Source organism: Lineus longissimus, chromosome 14 (assembly GCF_910592395.1).
Source record: "Lineus longissimus chromosome 14, tnLinLong1.2, whole genome shotgun sequence".
In the NCBI taxonomy this organism is placed as follows: Eukaryota; Metazoa; Nemertea; class Pilidiophora; order Heteronemertea; family Lineidae; genus Lineus; species Lineus longissimus.
Window position 1 is genome coordinate 9,132,093 of NC_088321.1, and position 22,036 is coordinate 9,154,128.

The 22,036-nt window shown below is 42.3% G+C and overlaps 1 protein-coding gene across 1 annotated transcript; it reads right to left on the bottom strand.

Moving 5' to 3' along the window:
* Positions 1-887: 887 nt before the first annotated feature.
* Positions 888-2,047, bottom strand: LOC135499234 (putative nuclease HARBI1). The gene is made up of 2 exons (XM_064789895.1): positions 1,431-2,047; positions 888-987 (listed from the first exon to the last, which is right to left on the bottom strand). Exons 1-2 carry the CDS (start codon positions 2,045-2,047, stop codon positions 888-890), a joined length of 717 nt encoding a protein of 238 aa, XP_064645965.1.
* Between the last annotated feature and the right edge of the window lie 19,989 nt (positions 2,048-22,036).

The following is a 22,036-nucleotide window of genomic DNA, read 5'->3' on the forward strand; positions in this document are numbered from 1 at the left end:
CTCAAAGGGTGACAAAGTTGAAACGTACGTACATATGTGTTCTTACATATTCCTACAATACATGGCAATCTGTTTCTTAATATGACGTTCTTAATGTACCCACACTCGACTCTTCGAAAAATGCAAACCGTGTCATCCATGAACCACATAACAGGAAACGATATGGCACTGAAATTGAAAGGGTGCTATCCCTTATGCATTTCGTCCATAAAATAGCAGGAAACGCTACTGGAATTAAAACAATGGTTTATAGATACCAACCAGTAACAGTGAACGTTACATCAAATCGATTTACGAGTAAATAAGAACCACGTCACTCAAGTCCATGCATTCATTTTTCAGGCAAGCGAAACCTCCATCTGTCGCGTCTACTGTCTCTCTCCCTACATCCCCAGTGCTCTCGAAGGCCGATGCTGCACTTGGCTACCTGAAAGAGGAACATGAGGCAAAAATGAAATTGATCCAATATGAAATCGAATCTGCTGTGGTACAGAAGGAAGTTGCTTTGGAACAGAAGAAAGCCGCTATGATGCAGCAGACCATCGCAAAATCGAAGAAGGCCGCATATGATGCCAAAGCTGAATTTTACATGGAAAAACGTAGGAGGCTTTGTATTGACCTATAATCACAGCCAGGGTTTCTCTTGAATAAAAATATCTGAAGACCTACTGGAAGTGTTCTGTTATGAATCTGTCTCTAAAAAGGTTGCCTCGCATATTTGCCTCGACTTGGTGAGCCTCCAAATCTGGCTGCTGGTACAGCGCTGTGCGGGGGTCATCATTTCTTTGAATTGCAAGGTTGTGAAGACAAGCCGTGGCGACAATAATAGCCATGCTTCTCTGCAACTGAATAAGAAAACTGGGTGACATATTTGCTCTCTTGGGTGATTACTGACTTTGCTGGAGCGTTGAGATCGACCCTTTTCTTGTTAACAAGAGATTCTTGAGTTGTTTATGTATCTCAATGGTACAGAAGTATCTGTTTAGCCTGTAAAATGGCTTACTTGTATCTGATCTCATCATAATGTCAAATTAATGCGAACTACAATTAAAGCAGGAAACACCACTTCCCAGGCAGCCAAGCACAGTCTGAGTCTGTTTTTTTCCCCATTTCCAAACAAGTGCTGCCACTTGGAAAGTGGTAATATAGGTGTGATACTTAACCGACTTCGAAGACAATTGCGTTTGCCGACAGAGTGGAATCTTTTCTTCCATATGCCATATGCCCTTTCTATCAGACCTCTTGTCCTCCTTTGCGCTATGTTATAGCTTCTTTGTGCGGGTGTGGTCGGATTGCGAATGGGTGTCAGCATGTACGAGCGGCAAGTGTAGGCTGGGTCCCCGAGAAGAATTCCACGATTTTCCCCGTTTTCGAATTTCCTGAACAAGCGGGACTCTTCAAACACTCTTGAATCGTGGGCCAATCCATACCATCGTGTAACCACAGATGTGAACATCATCTTGTGGTTACACGTAAACTGGCAGTTGAGGCTGTAATAACGTTTCCTGTTTACGTAACGTATGGCGTCCTCACCTCCTGGGCCAACGATTGCAACGTGGGTCCCGTTGATGGCACCGATCACCCCAGGGAATTCGGCAATTTCGTGGAATCCTTGCATCACCACGCGTCTGTCCTCCACTTGGGTCGGAAACCGGATGAAATGATCCTTCCTTGCACAGATTGCCTCCGAAACCCGACGCACAACACGACAACACGTAGCCTGGGAAACACCACTCGAATCCCCGAACTCTATTTGAAACGAACCAAATGCATAAAACCGAAGAGCCACAGCGAGTTGCTCTAAAGGAAGTAGGGCTCGACTTCTATTCGTCGGATGCTCTATCTGGGGTCGAATCAGCTCAAGGACATATCGGAACAAGTCCTTCGAAATCCTGTACCGCCTAATGAAGGCCCGATCCGTGTATTCCTCCAGCGGGTTGCTCCGGTCCTTGAAAACCCTCAAAGGTGCACGGGGTGGTTCCTTCTCCATGTCCTCAGCATCTTCGGCCTCTATTGCAGCCAACTCCATAAGAACCAGAGCGTCCATTCCGCTCTCGACAATTTCCAGGAGAGAAATGATCAACTGATCACCTGTTAAACAAGCCCTTTTGGGCGTACAACTTTTCTTTTGTTATAGAAAAACAGCCGATCATGTTTAGCAACTGTTTAAACATCGGACAGGTTAATCATTCTTCGTGAAATGTGGCCTAACTTGGTAGCCTGATTATCGCCTGTTTAACCACTGTTTAACAAGACAACCATGTTTAACAGAAAATCAGCCTTTGTGAATATGGGCCGTAGCGTCTAAGGCTTGAAGATGCCTTCGCAGTTTATAAATCCAAGCGATCTACTGGTTTCACCAGTCCGGTTGATCTCCTAATGTTGCTATCGGTCACCTGTAGCTGATTACAGGTAGGCATCAGTCACTTAAAGCTGATATATACCGTTGGGCATGATTGTCTCTTAAGACTTCTACGATTTCTGCACAGATCTTACATTATTGTTATCAGTGTTAAAATTATAACCCCAAATCTTATTTATAATAACATCCATTAACCCTCTCCATTTGAACCATTTGGTTGCTTTTAGATTACAGGTAGGCATCAGTCACTTGAGGCTGATTTATACCGTTGGGCATGATTGTCTCTTAAGACTTCTACGGTTTCTGCACAGATCTTACATTATTGTTATCAGTGTTAAAATTATAACCCCAAATCTTATTTATAATAACATCCGTACGGATAAACGAGCGATAATTTTTTCGTAACTATGCGCTTAAACCCGCGATTATGCGTCCGCGGACGAGTCATGTTTAGCCGAGCGATTTTGCCACACGCGCTCCAGAGAAAATCGCGCTTCGTAAATACGGCCCGAAAGCTGTAATAGAAGACAAGCGCTCGGATATTGCGGCAAACCAAAAGAAGCAGGTTGCTTGGGACACCATCGCTAAAGAAATGGCAGCTCTTTTCCCTGAGAGGGCAAAAACACCGTCAAAGGATTTAAAGGATTTGTGGCGACGCATGAAGAATAAAGCCAAGGCTACTGCTCGTGCGGTCAAGGTGGATATCATACAAACAGGAGGAGGTGAAGCGGTCACAGGAGATCTTTCCGAGGAAACTGAGGCTATTCTGAACATAATAGTAGGAGAGTTGAAGCAGATCCACAACAAATGGGATGATGACGGGTTCCCCTCAGATCAGGGGAATGAGGAAACCCAGGCCAATTCCCAGCATTCGCTGTCCTCTGCCATCTCCGAATTTGATCTGGATGAAACTTTCACTGAATATCCTGATTCAGTATCGGGGTGCTCATCGAGTGCTAGGCCCGTCGGCGGTAGAACCACTGAAACTCAGGATGCTAGGTAAGGGCTTTTCCTTTTATGCATTTTCTATCATTGCCCCCCCCCCCCCACAAAGTCATGTTTTACATTTGATAGAACAATGGTCATCAACTTAAAGATATATCTACATTTAACACGGCAACCATGATATACAATCGTGTAATTCTGGCACAACTCAACAAGCATGATGAAGGCCTCTAGACAATTACAAGGAAAGGGGAATACCGTTATGAATTGTTTACATTTATTGCAAATCTGTTCTGTTGATACATTCACCCGCTCTCGTTTGCAGGAAAGAAATTATCTGGCCGTTGCCTACAACAAGGAAGGATATTGGAGGTCAACCTAGTACCACCACTAGTAGTACCAGAAACACTGGAAAAGGCAAAAGTACCTCAAAGGGTGACAAAGTTGAAACGTACGTACATATGTGTTCTTACATATTCCTACAATACATGGCAATCTGTTTCTTAATATGACGTTCTTAATGTACCCACACTCGACTCTTCGAAAAATGCAAACCGTGTCATCCATGAACCACATAACAGGAAACGATATGGCACTGAAATTGAAAGGGTGCTATCCCTTATGCATTTCGTCCATAAAATAGCAGGAAACGCTACTGGAATTAAAACAATGGTTTATAGATACCAACCAGTAACAGTGAACGTTACATCAAATCGATTTACGAGTAAATAAGAACCACGTCACTCAAGTCCATGCATTCATTTTTCAGGCAAGCGAAACCTCCATCTGTCGCGTCTACTGTCTCTCTCCCTACATCCCCAGTGCTCTCGAAGGCCGATGCTGCACTTGGCTACCTGAAAGAGGAACATGAGGCAAAAATGAAATTGATCCAATATGAAATCGAATCTGCTGTGGTACAGAAGGAAGTTGCTTTGGAACAGAAGAAAGCCGCTATGATGCAGCAGACCATCGCAAAATCGAAGAAGGCCGCATATGATGCCAAAGCTGAATTTTACATGGAAAAACGTAGGAGGCTTTGTATTGACCTATAATCACAGCCAGGGTTTCTCTTGAATAAAAATATCTGAAGACCTACTGGAAGTGTTCTGTTATGAATCTGTCTCTAAAAAGGTTGCCTCGCATATTTGCCTCGACTTGGTGAGCCTCCAAATCTGGCTGCTGGTACAGCGCTGTGCGGGGGTCATCATTTCTTTGAATTGCAAGGTTGTGAAGACAAGCCGTGGCGACAATAATAGCCATGCTTCTCTGCAACTGAATAAGAAAACTGGGTGACATATTTGCTCTCTTGGGTGATTACTGACTTTGCTGGAGCGTTGAGATCGACCCTTTTCTTGTTAACAAGAGATTCTTGAGTTGTTTATGTATCTCAATGGTACAGAAGTATCTGTTTAGCCTGTAAAATGGCTTACTTGTATCTGATCTCATCATAATGTCAAATTAATGCGAACTACAATTAAAGCAGGAAACACCACTTCCCAGGCAGCCAAGCACAGTCTGAGTCTGTTTTTTTCCCCATTTCCAAACAAGTGCTGCCACTTGGAAAGTGGTAATATAGGTGTGATACTTAACCGACTTCGAAGACAATTGCGTTTGCCGACAGAGTGGAATCTTTTCTTCCATATGCCATATGCCCTTTCTATCAGACCTCTTGTCCTCCTTTGCGCTATGTTATAGCTTCTTTGTGCGGGTGTGGTCGGATTGCGAATGGGTGTCAGCATGTACGAGCGGCAAGTGTAGGCTGGGTCCCCGAGAAGAATTCCACGATTTTCCCCGTTTTCGAATTTCCTGAACAAGCGGGACTCTTCAAACACTCTTGAATCGTGGGCCAATCCATACCATCGTGTAACCACAGATGTGAACATCATCTTGTGGTTACACGTAAACTGGCAGTTGAGGCTGTAATAACGTTTCCTGTTTACGTAACGTATGGCGTCCTCACCTCCTGGGCCAACGATTGCAACGTGGGTCCCGTTGATGGCACCGATCACCCCAGGGAATTCGGCAATTTCGTGGAATCCTTGCATCACCACGCGTCTGTCCTCCACTTGGGTCGGAAACCGGATGAAATGATCCTTCCTTGCACAGATTGCCTCCGAAACCCGACGCACAACACGACAACACGTAGCCTGGGAAACACCACTCGAATCCCCGAACTCTATTTGAAACGAACCAAATGCATAAAACCGAAGAGCCACAGCGAGTTGCTCTAAAGGAAGTAGGGCTCGACTTCTATTCGTCGGATGCTCTATCTGGGGTCGAATCAGCTCAAGGACATATCGGAACAAGTCCTTCGAAATCCTGTACCGCCTAATGAAGGCCCGATCCGTGTATTCCTCCAGCGGGTTGCTCCGGTCCTTGAAAACCCTCAAAGGTGCACGGGGTGGTTCCTTCTCCATGTCCTCAGCATCTTCGGCCTCTATTGCAGCCAACTCCATAAGAACCAGAGCGTCCATTCCGCTCTCGACAATTTCCAGGAGAGAAATGATCAACTGATCACCTGTTAAACAAGCCCTTTTGGGCGTACAACTTTTCTTTTGTTATAGAAAAACAGCCGATCATGTTTAGCAACTGTTTAAACATCGGACAGGTTAATCATTCTTCGTGAAATGTGGCCTAACTTGGTAGCCTGATTATCGCCTGTTTAACCACTGTTTAACAAGACAACCATGTTTAACAGAAAATCAGCCTTTGTGAATATGGGCCGTAGCGTCTAAGGCTTGAAGATGCCTTCGCAGTTTATAAATCCAAGCGATCTACTGGTTTCACCAGTCCGGTTGATCTCCTAATGTTGCTATCGGTCACCTGTAGCTGATTACAGGTAGGCATCAGTCACTTAAAGCTGATATATACCGTTGGGCATGATTGTCTCTTAAGACTTCTACGATTTCTGCACAGATCTTACATTATTGTTATCAGTGTTAAAATTATAACCCCAAATCTTATTTATAATAACATCCATTAACCCTCTCCATTTGAACCATTTGGTTGCTTTTAGATTACAGGTAGGCATCAGTCACTTGAGGCTGATTTATACCGTTGGGCATGATTGTCTCTTAAGACTTCTACGGTTTCTGCACAGATCTTACATTATTGTTATCAGTGTTAAAATTATAACCCCAAATCTTATTTATAATAACATCCATTAACCCTCTCCATTTGAACCATTCGGTTGCTTTTAGTCCCAGTGATTCAAAAGGTATCACTGTTTTGTCTGGTCTCAGTAAATCTGAAATATAATTTATCCCTACTTCCTTCCAATGTTTATAAAAGATCATTCTTTGATTAATTTTGATTAATTTATTGTACCATAAATTTCCTTCCAATGTTTATAAAAGATCATTCTTTGATTAATTTTGATTAATTTATTGTACCATAAATATGTTTTTCCCGAGCCACGTGCTTGCAGGCGCCGCCTCCTTTGGCTTAGTAAGCCAATCATATAACATCTTATATTGTAGCATGTGATGTCTCCGCATCCTCAGTGTCACCTCGTTCCTCTCTATGTTTGACAAGAAGTATTGGGATGAAAATCAAGCAATGTCAAACAATGAAAGGAGTTGTGAAATCCAAGTATTGAGGGGGGGGGCAGAAATTTTAATTCCCATATTGAGGTAATGAGGGGATAACCCTCTGTTCATCCAAGTTTTCGCTTTTCATCAGGGGTTGTATACCAGTCTCCCGTGTCCTCCCGGTCGTGCCTCTGGTACATCAATAGCGGTTATCCTGGCTTCAATTCAAAACACTATTATCCATTTTCAACCGCGAAAAGGAAGTGGCGACACCGATCGTCACGAGGTAACACTAATGATGTCTCCGCATCCTCAGAGTCACCTCGTTCCTCTCTATGTTTGACAAGAAGTATTGGGATGAAAATCAAGCAAACTATCAACAATGTCACATCGATCTTTAATATTCCTTCCTTCATTACCCCACTACTTCCCAATACTCCCATAACTCCCAATACAAGAGATTGATTGGAAGAAGAAATAAAAAAGGAAATAAACCACATTTTAAGAAGAAAGATTTATCAAACTTGCAACGACATATGTGATAACATCAAATTCAATTGTATGTACCTTGTTTAACGAACGTAGCCGTAACAGTGCCGAGTATCATACATCAAATCTCTATTGACAACCGAACGTCGCCCACAACCCAGAGGTACATTTTTCACTACAACGTGGGGAATATTCAAACCTCACCGGACTAACAATACTATTGGATTACAGTTTACAAATCGTACAAACGTTCACCCAAAGATCCCTTTTCTTATCACACCGATTGCTACTGTACAAAAAAGTACTACCGGTACCCCTTACAGTTTTGGTAAATGTATGGCAGAGGCGAATGCCTGAATCATCTGACAATTGCTTTATCTCTTGTGGAGGGATAGTACATAAATCTGATGCCCTATCGCCAGCAAAATATTGAATTTTGAGAAAAGCCTGATCCCTGAAGAGTACAATCTCTGTTTCAGAGAAATATCTGTTCTAGTTAATTGATTATCAATATAAACCGCTATTTTCCTAATCTTTCGGAGGAATATTGGTTTTGCTTGTTTTGGCAAAATGTGACCTTTAGCCTGTTCCGCTGCTATCTGCTTCACGTACCTCTTTATCAACGGCGACTTAACAGGGTTACCTTCTTCTAACTGATCATCCCATAATGCACCTCTGCCACACTCATCAAAAATATCCCCTAATTTATGCAGCAAATTATTGACGGTGCCTACCGCCAATCTAGTAGGGCACGAACACTCAGGGCCAAATTATAAAGGGTGTTTAGCTTAAAACAGCGTTTAACTACTGAATAGACAGATTCTGGCCCTTGATGTGAATCTTCACAGAATATGAATAGGCCCTGAAACTGATTAGAGAGAAGTTGTACATGTCTAACCCTTAAACGCCCTTTATGAATTTGGGCCTCAGTGTTCAACTTGTGACCAAGAAAGGAGCAATGAATATCATGTACCTTCGTCCTTCCATTCTGATCTTTCCATATCAAATATTGCCTGAGCTGTTCTGGAGAGCACGATTGAAGAGTAGGTTTTCCTTGCAAATTCAACAAGAAAATCTCGAAATTTCCTTTCACACCTACTTTTCTCTTCTCAGCATTCGAAGTTTGCCACATGTTATCCAAATACCTACTCCTGTTCTCAATGGCGTACATGTCGATATTCATTACACCCTTCCTGACCATACTCTGTAAGTAAAATAACATGCTTGGAGAATCAGTTGGGTTGTCCTGTGATGGTATGTACTTTAAATTTAGATCAATATTTAATTCATACACCATTTGGAAAATCTTCTTTATTATAGCTGTAAGCTTCATGTCTTTAGCCCCTTGGTTCTGCCATACATATATTAGTGGTGTACTATCAGTAAGTACATCCAACCTACTATTCACCAAATGCGGCTTGATTGATTGCAACGCTTTTGATAACGCATCAGCCTCTTTCAAGTGTATTGGCCTATGATCATTTTCCTCCCAAAAATCCGAGAATACCATATCACAGGATATTCCGGCAAGCACTGACACACCTTACTTATACAGTGACGCATCCGTGGCCAACAGCACCTGTTGGTGACGCTCCGATCTCCACGGCATGCAACCCTCCCAGTGATCAAGAAATTCCCAATGTTTTATTTCATTCACTAGTTCTGCGTAGAACTTCACTTTCCTACTATTCTTCAACCAGGATGAAATTGCCTTATTCACTTCACCCGTGTACAATCTCGCTGCAGGCACTACCAATGCCATGGAAATACATTTTCCCAGAAATCGCTGTAAGGTTTTCACGTCAATTTCAGTTTGACTCAAGATATGCTGCCTCAATGCATGGAATGAATCCCTTTTATCTTCTGGCAACAAATATGCCTGCCTGGATGAATCTACGATATATCCTAAATGTTTGAGAGAAGTAGCTGGATTGATCAGAAAACTTTTGATAATCGCAAATATATAGCCAAGCCTAGTAAGCAATTCAAGCAAGGAATAATAAACCTTATCAATACTACAAATGATGATACCAGTTATGGCATTAGTTGATTCTACCCCGAATCTGTCATCTATATATTGAGTTGTACTAACGCCATATGATCTCAAATACGTCGTCGCTACCATGCCAACTGTCTGATAGATATATGGAGACGCCTTCCAGCCAAATGGAAGAGTATTATATACCATCACCCAACCACCAAATTGGATGCCAAAATAAGTGCGTGATTCCTCAGACAATTTGATATGATGATATCCCGATTTTTCATCACATGATACCATCTTTGCATCCTTTCCAACCAACCTATGAACATCTCTGAGAGTTTCTAACTTGAACGGATTGTCTTTAACCCACAAGTTCAGGAAGCGCTCATCATGGCACATCCTTGGCTTCGATAGTTCAATTGTTAACGGTATGATCAATCTAGGCAACTCGCATTCACCCACTCTGCCAAGAAGGGTAATTGCTCCATCGGCAATTTTCTTCTCCAATTCCGACGCTATAAACTCAGTAAAATCTCTGCAGTTGGACACATTTGGCAAATAAATTTGTGGTGGTAACTCCGAGTCGTACATATTACCCTTAAAATTACCCTTGAAAGGCCTAAAAAACATACTGGCATCGACACCATGTTGGATCCAAGATCTAATATCCTCTGTCGGTAATTCTGATGGCGAGAGTGTATTTAATATCTCATCCCATTCATTAAAACACTTATGTAACCCACCAGCTACAAAATTATGTAATGAAAATACATCAAAATCTACGTTCTCCGTCAATACACTTTCAAACCTTGTTTGTGGGGCTGGAGATTGAAGAGCCTTCCCGTCTTGACCTCCTAACAAAATCCACGTGTCATTACATTGACGTCTACTCGCCGCCAATTCCGGGTCAAACTTAACCTGCTTTTCCCAAATAGGTATAACTATCCTACCTATAGCCTTTGATACATCCTAAATAAAAAAAAGATGAAATAGGAACTAAGACGGGAAAAAAAAAAGAAGAAAACTCTCCAACCTCCAACCCACGTGAACTTGCGTCCAACAAAGGCACTTGAGGCCTTTTGGGTCAGAAATCAGAGGAACTACATTTTTTTGTTTCATTTCGTTCTGTTTTTCACAATCCCTGAGCCAATGTTGATCTGAACCACATAGGAAACAACCACTCGGGGCCCTATTATACCTCGGAGTATACCCTCTACCCCTTGACGATCTGTACAGTCTATAACCACCATAACCATACCCTGAATTATTGTACGGTGCATACTGCCCCGGTGTTTGAAAAGTAGGGACACTCTGACTTTGTGCTGGCGGGTATAATCGCACCAACGGCGATTTCCTAACTTTCTGTTTCGACTCCTCTTTCTCATCATCATCACTTTCAACCTTAGGTGCCTTTTTCTTTAAACATTTTGCTAATGCCTTTGCCACTGCATCATTCGCACCTTCTCCAAGAACTGACAACGTAAACGTCGGTAAGGCTATCTTTCCCTGATTTTGTCGCGCCTCTCTAGCCAACTCCTCATACATGAGATAGTTCTTATCTCCTGCGTTTGCGGCACACTTTGCCAAATCACCCAAAAAGAGAAGTAGTAAGGACTCGTTCGGTTGATTCTGTAGGCACAATGACCTCACCTTTTCTTTTATCTCAGCCAACTGATCGCCGCCCTCTGCTCCACCCTCTACAGCAGCAATCCTTGGCTTCTTTGCTGCCAGCATCTCCGCTACATAGCCTTAAGAGGTTGATGGCTGTTCTGTACCTGGCGGCTGGAAAATAACCGTCACTCAATTTAATAGATTGTACTCTAAGAAGCAATGTCCGTTGATGCAAATTGCAACTAATACTATAACGAATTCAATATGCCATGATTACGGTAAACTATCACCCTAATATTTACAAACCAATGTAGCCGTAAGCCTATTGATTTATACATACCGTCAAATTCTGCCCCATCGGCTGTCCCTCCTCATTTGGCAGGATTATGGCATGATGTAACAGCTTCCTCGCATTCACTACATTGACCTCCACCTCAGCCAATTCCAACATTTCTAAGATATTATCCCCTGTCAACTTTTCGTAACTTTCTCGTAATTCAACCATGCCTGCATCTTCGGTCGGCTTTTCCATCGTTATTCTGGCGTACTTGGACGGCGATCCATTAGCCCGCTTGAATATCTTCAGCAGCTTCAGCTGATTCACTCTTAGTCCAGTCAAAATAGAGATGAACCTTGAACAAATTGCAACAAAAGGTTTTTTGGTATCATTTTGTTCGTGTGATCATCCTCTATGACGTATCCAAAATTCTCCAATTTTCGGGGTGGGGAAAAGCCCTAATTTTCATAAATTCAAAATGGCCGCCAATTTCACCTTTGGACCCTCATACCTCTTTTATTATTAATTTTTCACCCTATAAATGTATTACAAACAGATAGAAATATGACCTCTGCGAGTCAGAATATCTAATCAGATATGTCATAAATCAATCCCATGACATCAAATGACGTTCGGCCACCATACAAACACAACAAGGCCTTCTCTCCTGCAGCTTGAATTTCATCATGTGTGGACTGTTTGCGGACAAAGATATCAGCTTGTTTGCGGAATTCAAAATCCACTTGAATCTTTTTGAATGGGACACTTTTCCCGATACTAAACAATCTGGATGTTGTGTCACACCTGGCTAAGGCATGCACAAATGGAAGGTAGTGTGTCACCTCCTCGCCCAAGTGTTCTCTGATCATGTTGATGTTCCAATAACTAACTTTGGACTTCTTATCAAGTTTGGCATGCTTGTCAGACCTAAAAACTAGGCTGTGCATTTTTGGCTTTGCATGGTGTAACAGTAGAACCAAGAGGTCAGTGTCCTCCCCAATCACATGAGTACTACCTGACTGAGCACGGTCAATTGCTGTCTTGGCAATGAGCAAATCAGCATCCCCACTCGCCTTCAATGTTTTCACATTATCGTCTTCAAGTTTTTCACACAAGTAGTCTATAAAGTTCTGCTTATTGACCGGGTTTGACCGAAATATTTCTTTCTTTGTTCGCAGGGTCATGTTTCCTTTGAAGATAACTTTCGGTCCTATAGCACCCTTTGAACGCCGGAAATGTGTGAGATCCTTAGTGGATGACGACGTATATCCATCAAACACAACAGTTGGGTTGGTGAAGCTTCCGACATAATGCACGTACATTTTAACTATTTCCTCAAATGTGGCTCCTTTTTTCCAAGGAAATCTGTGTATCAAGGACCCACCATCCAAAACATGATATTTTGGGGTGTCTGGATTGCATTCATCTACTGGAAGGGAAGTGAGGGCATCTGAAAGTTGTGACTTGTTTGCCTCTCGCAGTAGACAATGTTTGTCGAACAAAGCTGTCGGCAAGGTCGACAGTTCAAAACGCAATAGTTTATTCACATCAAAGTCACAGCTATTGGCCACAATTAAGAGACGCTGGAAAAGGACCTGCGGGTCCATTGCCACTTGTTCACCATCAATAGTCACTGTCTTTTTCCCAATTGGCTCTATTTGATCCTTTTTCTTAAACGAGAACTCAAGCACATTTTGTTCTTCCATTTTTGCTATTATGTTCTTGCCGACATCACCTGCCTTATGTGCATTACAAGTTGGACTTGCTGTTATTCCTGAGGCTATGTTGTGTACCGTATTTTTCTGACTAAAGGGCGCACTCTACTATAGTCTATTTCCGAAGAGAGTGTGGCGGCTACATCAAACAGACCCCTGCTGAGCAGCCACTTAACTTATCAAGTCAGCCATAAATATCTGGGGCATCCCCAGCCTCTCCTTGGAGTTTCAGGTAGCTATGGCCTGTTCTAAACTTTTTGGAATATAGCATTTTGATTGCTTGCATACATTTATGTGTAGATGATAAGTGGATATAAGGCATTCATATGAACATTTTACTCTAAAATTCAGAACAAGGTATTGTTTTGCTTGGAAACAGCGGACCTCACAGTTTACTGGGAATTTCCTGTCTCGGTCAGAGTATTTATAGCATGGTTTGAGCTTTCAAAGTGCTTACAATGATGTAGGATGTGTAGCAACATGTAGGTAAACTTAGATTGAATCGGAATGAATTAATGGTACCGACCGGTACAGGCTTCTGGGATCTGAAGATTGCTTCATTTTGTTTGAATCATCAAGGTTGACTCACTGGTAAAATCAGAATGGGGTTTAGCCACTTGATAGCATAGTGGGACACATGTGGTGATAAGGATAACACTGCATTCCAATGCGATAGCTACTGCCTTTGTGGATGGTTTGCCGCCACACTCTCTTCGGAAATAGACTTTATAAGGCGCACCTTTGATTTCTCAGTTAAAATCCACAGATAAGGCGCACCGAACTATAGGGCGCACCCATTTTTCGAGAAGTTACCGTCATGACCGTCCGGTACTCAGCCATTACGTTGGTGTTGTCGATATCTTGTAAAATTGATGTTCCAGCGCGGCCGGACAATTTTAGACTTGGGGACTGTCTCAACGTCTTCGGCATGCACACTTACACGAGAAGGGCATTTAAAACCAAACATTTTCGTGGTTGAATGAAAAAAATCTGATATAATTTGACGAAAATAGGAAAATAAAATATCATTTATCTTTTTTTACCTCCATGGTATGACTTGATCAGTCTAGAAATTATAATGATAAGACTCAAAATTGAGAGGAATAAAATAAAAATGCATTAGCTGTTTCATTATTCTCCCTCAATTCTATTTTTTATTCATGACAAGCTTTATTAACAAATAATACAGTGGACAAATCCATAAACAACGTCACAGTCAATATTGATTGCTCATGAGAGAAAAGTTCACACATGTCATTTATGAAGTTCCGAGACGGTCCCCTTTGCAACGGCGAAGGAACGTGTAACGGTCACAATGGAATCCTGCTATACTGATGTAAACATCAACATCAACATGGAAGGCGTTCATTTCCGACTCCGGATTCTCTTTTGTCTGTTCAGTTCACTCTTCTTTTATGCTCATAAACTCAATTTGCCGAAATCATGAGGTTACAAATACTTACCTGTAAAATGATTTTTCATGACTAAGCCCTGAAAAATGGGTCAGGGGCCACAGAAAAGGCGCACCGGACCATAAGACGCACCCCCCCGATATGGGGCCATTTCAAAATTTTTACCTGCGCCTTATAGTCCGAAAAATACGGTAGTTGTTCTCCAGGCTGAAACGGACAAAAATCCTGAAAGTATTCAAATATCTTAGGTGTGTCCTGATGATCTCGAAGCCTTTCTTGCCTCCGAATTATCTTTGTGTTGGTCACTGCTGATGTACTCTGTTCCTGCTATCTCTTGCATTGCTTCGTTGATTTCAGCACAAGCTGGCAGTGCAGAAATCCACCTATTTCGCTGACTCTCGCCCATTCCACGCCCTCGTGTCAGACCACCAGTTGTCTTAATAGTCCGCATCAGTGCTTGCTCTATTACTAGGTCTGTGCAGAGACCAGCCCAAAAACGATCACTTCTTCGAATCACGAACAAACCAGAGAGGAACTTATTGTAGACATCTGGTCTTTAACAAATCCTGCAGATGAATGTACGCTGACTTTGCATACATTGAGTGACCAGCTGCTGCAAAAATTTGCAACATTTCTTTGAGAGACCCCAAGTAAACATTGAAATTGCCCGTTCTCTACGCTCTGAAAAATTTCTTCAGCAGGTCAACCATCTTCATATATTGCACCCAAAGACATCCAGTGGGAAATCTAGCGATTTGAAAACTCTCAACCTCCAACTTCGAATTGATTCTATCAAACAACACATCTGAATAACTCGCTTCAACTGTAACCTCGCCGCCTTTTAAGAGACTGTCAAAGTACTGAAGGGCCTCTTTTATGTCTTGTGCCTTTGTTGTCTCTACACCTTGCATGTCACCCTCCATCAGATCAGGTAGATCAAATGCCCTTGACAACACCATCGCATTTAGAAAATGTCCCCTCACTGCTATTGCATATGCTTTGCCACTTAGCATATGTGTAACAGCATTATCAGCATATACAAGCTCAAGCACTTCCTTCAAGCCTGATGAACTCATAATGTTACCAATGCAGCCAAGAAAGCTCATGGTGGTGTGAAAACCACCCAGGATCAGAACTAATGGCTTCAGGTCACTGTTTTCACCTTCATGCAAAATGATTGTTCTCGACTTCCACCACAGTGGTTGATCGAATGTCAGAATTGGGACAGTTGGTTTTCAGCCGCCACGAAATGTAGTGTGGAATAAATGCAACTCATGTCCGTTGGGTTCATGTCAATCATGGGGAGAAAGTGTACTGATGCCTTACCAGGGTGGTCTCCATGACAGATAGCCTGCATTGTTCCTGACCACCCAGGTCTCTTTGGTCGGAGAGGACATGAGATTTTCCACATTATATCAAGCTTCCTACTATCATCATAATGATCATCAATTTGTGGGAGTTTCTTGTATCAGTGACGTATTCTTCCCTTTGAAGAACTTGTAATACCTAATCTCAATCTGTGCACGATTTATATTGCTAACAGTATCGACCCGTAGTCTTGGGACAACTTGCTGACGTCTCAATTCCGGAGCAGTGGCGACAATTATGCCCATGCTATGGAAAGTGCCACGCCCATCCAAAGTTCGTATGTTATGGTCAACATTGTCGGCAACATATTGACTGAAGTGCCCCGACATCTGAGAATCATTTCGCGGGAGGCTGGCTGCACTTTTAGAAAAGTTGATGACTTCTGAATATGACACACACAGTCCGTGACTTGATAAACTGTCGATTAGAAACCGCGACCCAAACTGGTGATGCATCTGCACATCCAGGCCAAAGGGAAGAGGAGCAATTAGAACTTGCCATTTGCATCATACACTGACCAAGTGAAGCAACCTTTAGATCCCTTGATTTTCCACTAAACAGATCATCTAAGAATATGCAGAGAGTGTCAGGAAGGTTATCCAAATTCTGTTCCAACGACCGTATTTCATTCGAATCTGGGTAGAAGTCCTTTGATGTTGCGAGACCCTTGATATCAGCCTTGATCAGCTCTGCTGCAGTTCTTATAATCTTGCGCTTCTTAGAATCTTCATCATCCAATTTTGGCGGCTCATCGAATTCGTGAAGTATCTTGGCAGCCGTAGTTCGAAAGGTAACAACATCAGGACGCCCATTTATATTCGATATCACGATAGAGTCACCTAAACACCTTTCAAGCTTTTTGTGCATGTATTTTGCACTATATGGCTCTGATGAGATTTGGGACATTCTGCTAACAAGGTCAGTCACTGTCGTTTGCTCATCGTCATTTTCTCTTAGTTCATCTATCACTTTTAAGAAGGCTTCCTCCCGAGAAAGATCGACACGTCTCCCCAACTTAGGTTCTTTGCATGCTAAGCTTCACTTCGTCCTCCTGGTATCGCAAAGGGATTTCCTTTCCTGTGCAGAAGTTAATATTGCAAACCCAGTGGTATTTGGCATCGACAGCTGGGAGATCTCTTGCAAAAGCAATCCGCCCACGAACAGCTCCCGCCCAGATGTCCTCATCTGATCTTTTGTCACATGCTGTAATAATCGTCCTTTGGAAATCCATAGTCGAAACCATCTTTGCCTTTATTTTCATTGCTCAAAAATGTTCCACAAAGAAAAAGTGATTTTTGAATTCAAAGTTAGGCTCCCTTGACCGCAGGGTTGGTACAGCTACCACCGGGATGTCATTGATCGTTTTTCTCTTTCTCGCCGATTCAATTCTCTTTTTATCAATATGGTTTTGTCCACACTGAACGTGCAAACGCTGTCCAATAGAAACCTGAATTAATGGGGTTCTACGATCTATACTGGCTTCGTTGACCCTTGTAACACCCTTTTCCGAAATGACAAATGTCTCCTTTCCATTGTCTAAATCTTCATGGCATAAGGCACATTGGAAGCTAGTTCAATCTTCAGTGGTCATCATGTTGATCTGAAAAGGAGGAACTTGGGATAATTATGTGAGTATTGTCTATCAGTGCTCACTCGACTTGTTAACCTGCGTACACATGGCACAGCAGTTTCGGGAAACATAGTTATTTGCACTGACTCAAGATGGCGCCCCAAATAATCGTCTGCATGCTGTCGAAGCCCGACAAGGTTTGCAATTTCGCCCAAATTAAATGCTTGCTTGACAACCAATCTGTAACAGTTGCTCCTTCAAAGCTTACTTCTTTAAGAGGTAGATCTGATAAACGTCTCTTCATTGATATACAGTTGGTCTGGTGTCATGGTGATCAATTAGCCTGACACAATACTATAAAGCATTACATGTGCAGGGCATGGCATTTCACTTGGGCATTTGCCTAGTTATTAATTGCTGACTTAAAACTAAACTTACCATCAAATAGAGATATACGCACCAGCTGTGGGTGCAGTTGCTTCTTTACCATGGATGTAAAGCATTGCAATACTATAAAACCAAAGCCTGAGCTCTGATCTGGACTGAACACACTGAAAATGAAAGTGAAAATTGTTATTATGTAACACACGTTGTAAAAAAACAAATCAATCATGATGTAACAATTGTAAGTCAGCAAAATAAAGGTGAAAAATTAACAATTTTTTATGACGTCATCATTTGTTGTCAAAATCAGACGTCATGACGTCATTTGACGTCATGGAATTGATTTATGACATATCTGATTAGATATTCTGACTCACAGAGGTCATATTTCAATCTGTTTGTAATACATTTATAGGGTGAAAAATCAATAATAAGAGAGTTATGAGGGTTCAAAGGTACAGTTGGCGGCCATTTTGAATTTATGCAAGTTAGGGCTTTTCCCCTCCCGAAAATTGGAGAATTTTGGATATGTCATAGAGGATGACCCCACGAACAAAATGGTACCAAAAACCTTTTGTTGCAATTTGTTCTAGGTCAGGTACCAGCACAAAAATTTCAAAGTCTTCCAAATTGAATATTGTGGGTCACATCAGTTACTCCTTGAAATATGCAACAAAATGCAGTTTAAATGGTTCAGATATCTTTAGTATTAACCGAGATATGGGAATTTGAAGCGTTGACATTTCAGTTCTTTGTTTTAACTCGTTAGTGAAACAAAAATGCTATAATTAGCGTGTGTCGGAGGGGCCATTTTTTCACCTTTTCTGCAATTTCTCAAAAACTGTTCAGTAGAATTTCATGAAAATTGGCCATATTATGTATTTTGAGGTGTTCTTTCATTTAAACACATCAAATTTGATGCAGCTAGTATAAAAATCCCCAAATTTGGGGTTTCCATGGTAACCAGTTAATGACAATTCAATAGCCGCCACAGATTCCAAGTAAAAATCAAGGAAATAATAAATAGAAATGCCTTGAATAAGTATATTAACACTGCAGGAGGTACCTGACCAAAAATGCACATCATACAATGTTATTATTTAGGAGAAATGAGGTTTCCATGGCAACCAAATGAGGGAAAAACACACATGTTCCGACCTTTTTTTTCCCATCTTTCTTAGTTGACACCTCATCATCTGATACTTTTTCAGCCAATTCAATATGTTGCTCGAGCTCAGCAATCCTAGCATTCTTTGTCTTCACCTTTTTCTCCAAATTCTCTAATTGTTCTACGTACAATGCTTCCGCTGAATCATATAACTCTGGTGTTGCCCGTTCCTTAATCCTGGCATTGTCACTCACACCCCTAGCTTTACTCAGTTTATACTTAAGACTTGTCACTTTAGCTTTAACTTCTGTAACTTTGTTCTCAAGCCTCTTTACCACCTTCTCTGTGCACTCCGCTCGACTTATGGCCAACTTGTATTTTGCTTTCCAATGTTTCACTCGGGCACACAGCCTGGACCTATCTTCAGTAACTCTTTTTAAACTTGTCCTCTTTATTCTGGATGACTCCTGCGTCTTTTCAAGCCTTTTTACTGAAGCTTTCAGATTGACAACCTGTTTTTTGAGTCCTTGTGTGCTCTTGGAAAGGTGATCCGCCTCGCATATGAATTTATCGATTACTATTTCGGGAATCTGAGATTCGAATGACGTGTTCAACTTTTTTAATTCTTTCCTTCTGTTGTCCTTCGGGCAAGAGACGGGTCCGGTGGCTGTGGGTAACACATGATGTTCATGAAGAAAGTTCAGGTAAGCTGCATTAAATTCATCCCCCTTTGACCTATTGTTACACAGTTTCAGTTTTTTAATAACAACAGCTTCAAAATTTGCCCGAATATTATTTGTTGTGATGTCCTCCATGTCATCTTTAAATATCTTCTGCAGGCATTTCTTGATTGCCATCCATGACAGAACCGAATCGCCCCTTTCTTTCTTTTTCAACCTCTGGAATATCACACAAACAATGTCTTTCGTAATGTATTCCCTCTCTATTTCAGATAGCTGCTGTAAAAATGTAGATGAATCTTCTGCCCAGGATGGAAGCTTAGGACCACTGGTACCACTACTCTCAGCTTCAGAAGACATTTTCTGAAATAAAGGGAGAAATAATTACCCTCAGCTCTGGCATTTTCTCAAGTTATTCCATGAAAAATTAAGCCACGGCATGACAAAAGCCTAATCAACCAAAGTTATCATTTCAAACATTTTTTTCTGTAAATAAATTCATAGTAAGTAAGTAATATATATTATAATCATAAGCCATCATAAATAATACACAAAAAAGCACAAATTTCAAAGTTAAAGACAACAGAAAGTGTTAATTGCCAGTTTCATGGTGTTTCCTCTTCAAAGCTACTGCAGCGCCATCTTACGGATTTTCCGTTTTTGATGGTTATTGATATTTCGGGCTGAAATGCATGCATTGGGGTCATGTTTACAACAATGAGGTTAAGCATTCTCGATTAAAAAGAGATCGTAGAAGTCCTTTATAGCCACTTTCATGCCCTTTCATTGTTCCTTACCTTAAAATTTCTTCGGTCTATACTTCAATCAGTCCAACATCATGATCAAATCCTTTGAAATTGACCAAAAAAGATGAATTTATGATCGTAAATGAAGTAAAATTTGAAACAGGAAATGGAAGAAAGCGACTCGCGCATGCGCGAGCTTTATTTCATTTGGGTGCAAAGGGGTGTCGGAATTCGTTCTGGCCGCACAAAATGGCAGCGACCATGGCCGAAAACGACAGTGGCGCCGCGGCACGGATTCGGGTGTACCTATCTAGGTTGCCCTGAATTAAGCGTAGATTGACTGGACTATCTCATCAATGAGCGTCGCTTCCGCAACCCCCTGTGTGTCGGCAAAACCATCTGCAACAGAGATCACCTTATAGTTATCAATATAACATTTACAAAGCACCAACTTATAATAGGCGTAGGCCTAGTAAACAACCAGCCCAGCACATTATATTCGCATGATGGCATTAACTCCAATAAACATAATCCTCCTATTGACAATCAGGCATACGACATGGGCGACAGCACAATTTTTACTAATCACACTCATGACAATTAGAAATAGGCCTAGCCGGCCAGCATTGAACTTTATGACTCTCCGTTTACCAATACATTCAATATAGAAATCTGCCTATATAACAGGCAGGCATTCTGCAGTAGACCCATATTCCAAACATCACAGTATTGCCGCACATAAAGTTTTGAGAAACTTATAATACTTATATTGGTATAAGGCGTACCTGTAAAACTTATTCGTCACAGGTTGGCCAATGCATTATTTAAGCATTTTATGTCGTTCATACTCTACCCAGGTCAGACTTTTGCATGTGTACTCGATTCGGACACACCCGAGGAAGAAATAATCTATTTATGATAGATATCTCTTAGCTAGTTCGCTTAGCTACACCTAGGCGGCGCCCCTATACAGCCTCTGCCTCGTGTGAGCTGCCAACACCAGTACTTCTTCCTCGGCACACTGTTACACACTGTACCGAGTTTTCTTACGTCGTTTTCGCCCAATTTTGGCAGATTCCATGCTAAAGAAGGACACCCCGGGACACCTTCGGGACGCTTATTGATTCTAGGAGACGGGTGAGATCGTTCTTTTACAATCCCCCCTCGATTTCTGCTTTTGGAGCGTGCTTTTTCTGCCGTCTCCCATGAAATTTTTTCTCTGTTCTCCCGGGCTGTGGGTCACGTTACCCGTTCGTTTTTATAACTTTTGTGGTTTTTCCGATAGAAAATCGGCGTAATGACATCTTTATTGCCGTCTTTTCTTACTTCTTTGGGTGTTCCACCCTTTGCTCTCGACCTCCTGCCCTTCAGGGCCGGTTTTCGAGGTCCTTTTATGGGTGTATCGGGGATTCATAGTCCCCGGCCCGGTTCTTCCCCGTGTCGGGGTGCGGGTAGTTCCGCCCCCATTGGGCCGGACCCTTCCGCCCCCGGGATGCCTTCCTCTTCTCCCGGCACTGCGGGCAAGAAGACGAAGAAGGTGAGGAGAGGGGCGCGGCCCTCAAAGGGAAGGGGGTCTTTGACCCTCTCTCCCTCGCCCCCCTCACGGACCCCCGCTAAGCGGCGAGGTCCATGGGGCTCTCGGGGGGGTTTCGACCCCTCCCGACCCCGAACCCCAGGCCGGGCACCCCTCTTTTGGGGGTGTGCCCCCTGGGGAGGCCTTGGGTTTGAGTGTTGGTGACCCTGATTCAGGGACACTCCCCAGGGCTAGCCCTGCCCCCTTTCCAGGGGGCTCCGGGTGGGACTCTGGACGTTTTTCGTCCCGATCCCCCCACCGACGCCCCCACCTGTCATGGGT

Bases quoted from the DNA above. Each gene is read 5' to 3' on its own strand.
- LOC135499234 (XM_064789895.1), bottom strand. From the start codon at position 2,047: ATGGACGCTCTGGTTCTTATGGAGTTGGCTGCAATAGAGGCCGAAGAT. The intron at 988-1,430 runs GTATGGATTGGC...GCCATTTTACAG, and splicing joins ACATCTGTGGTTACACGATG to GCTAAACAGATACTTCTGTA.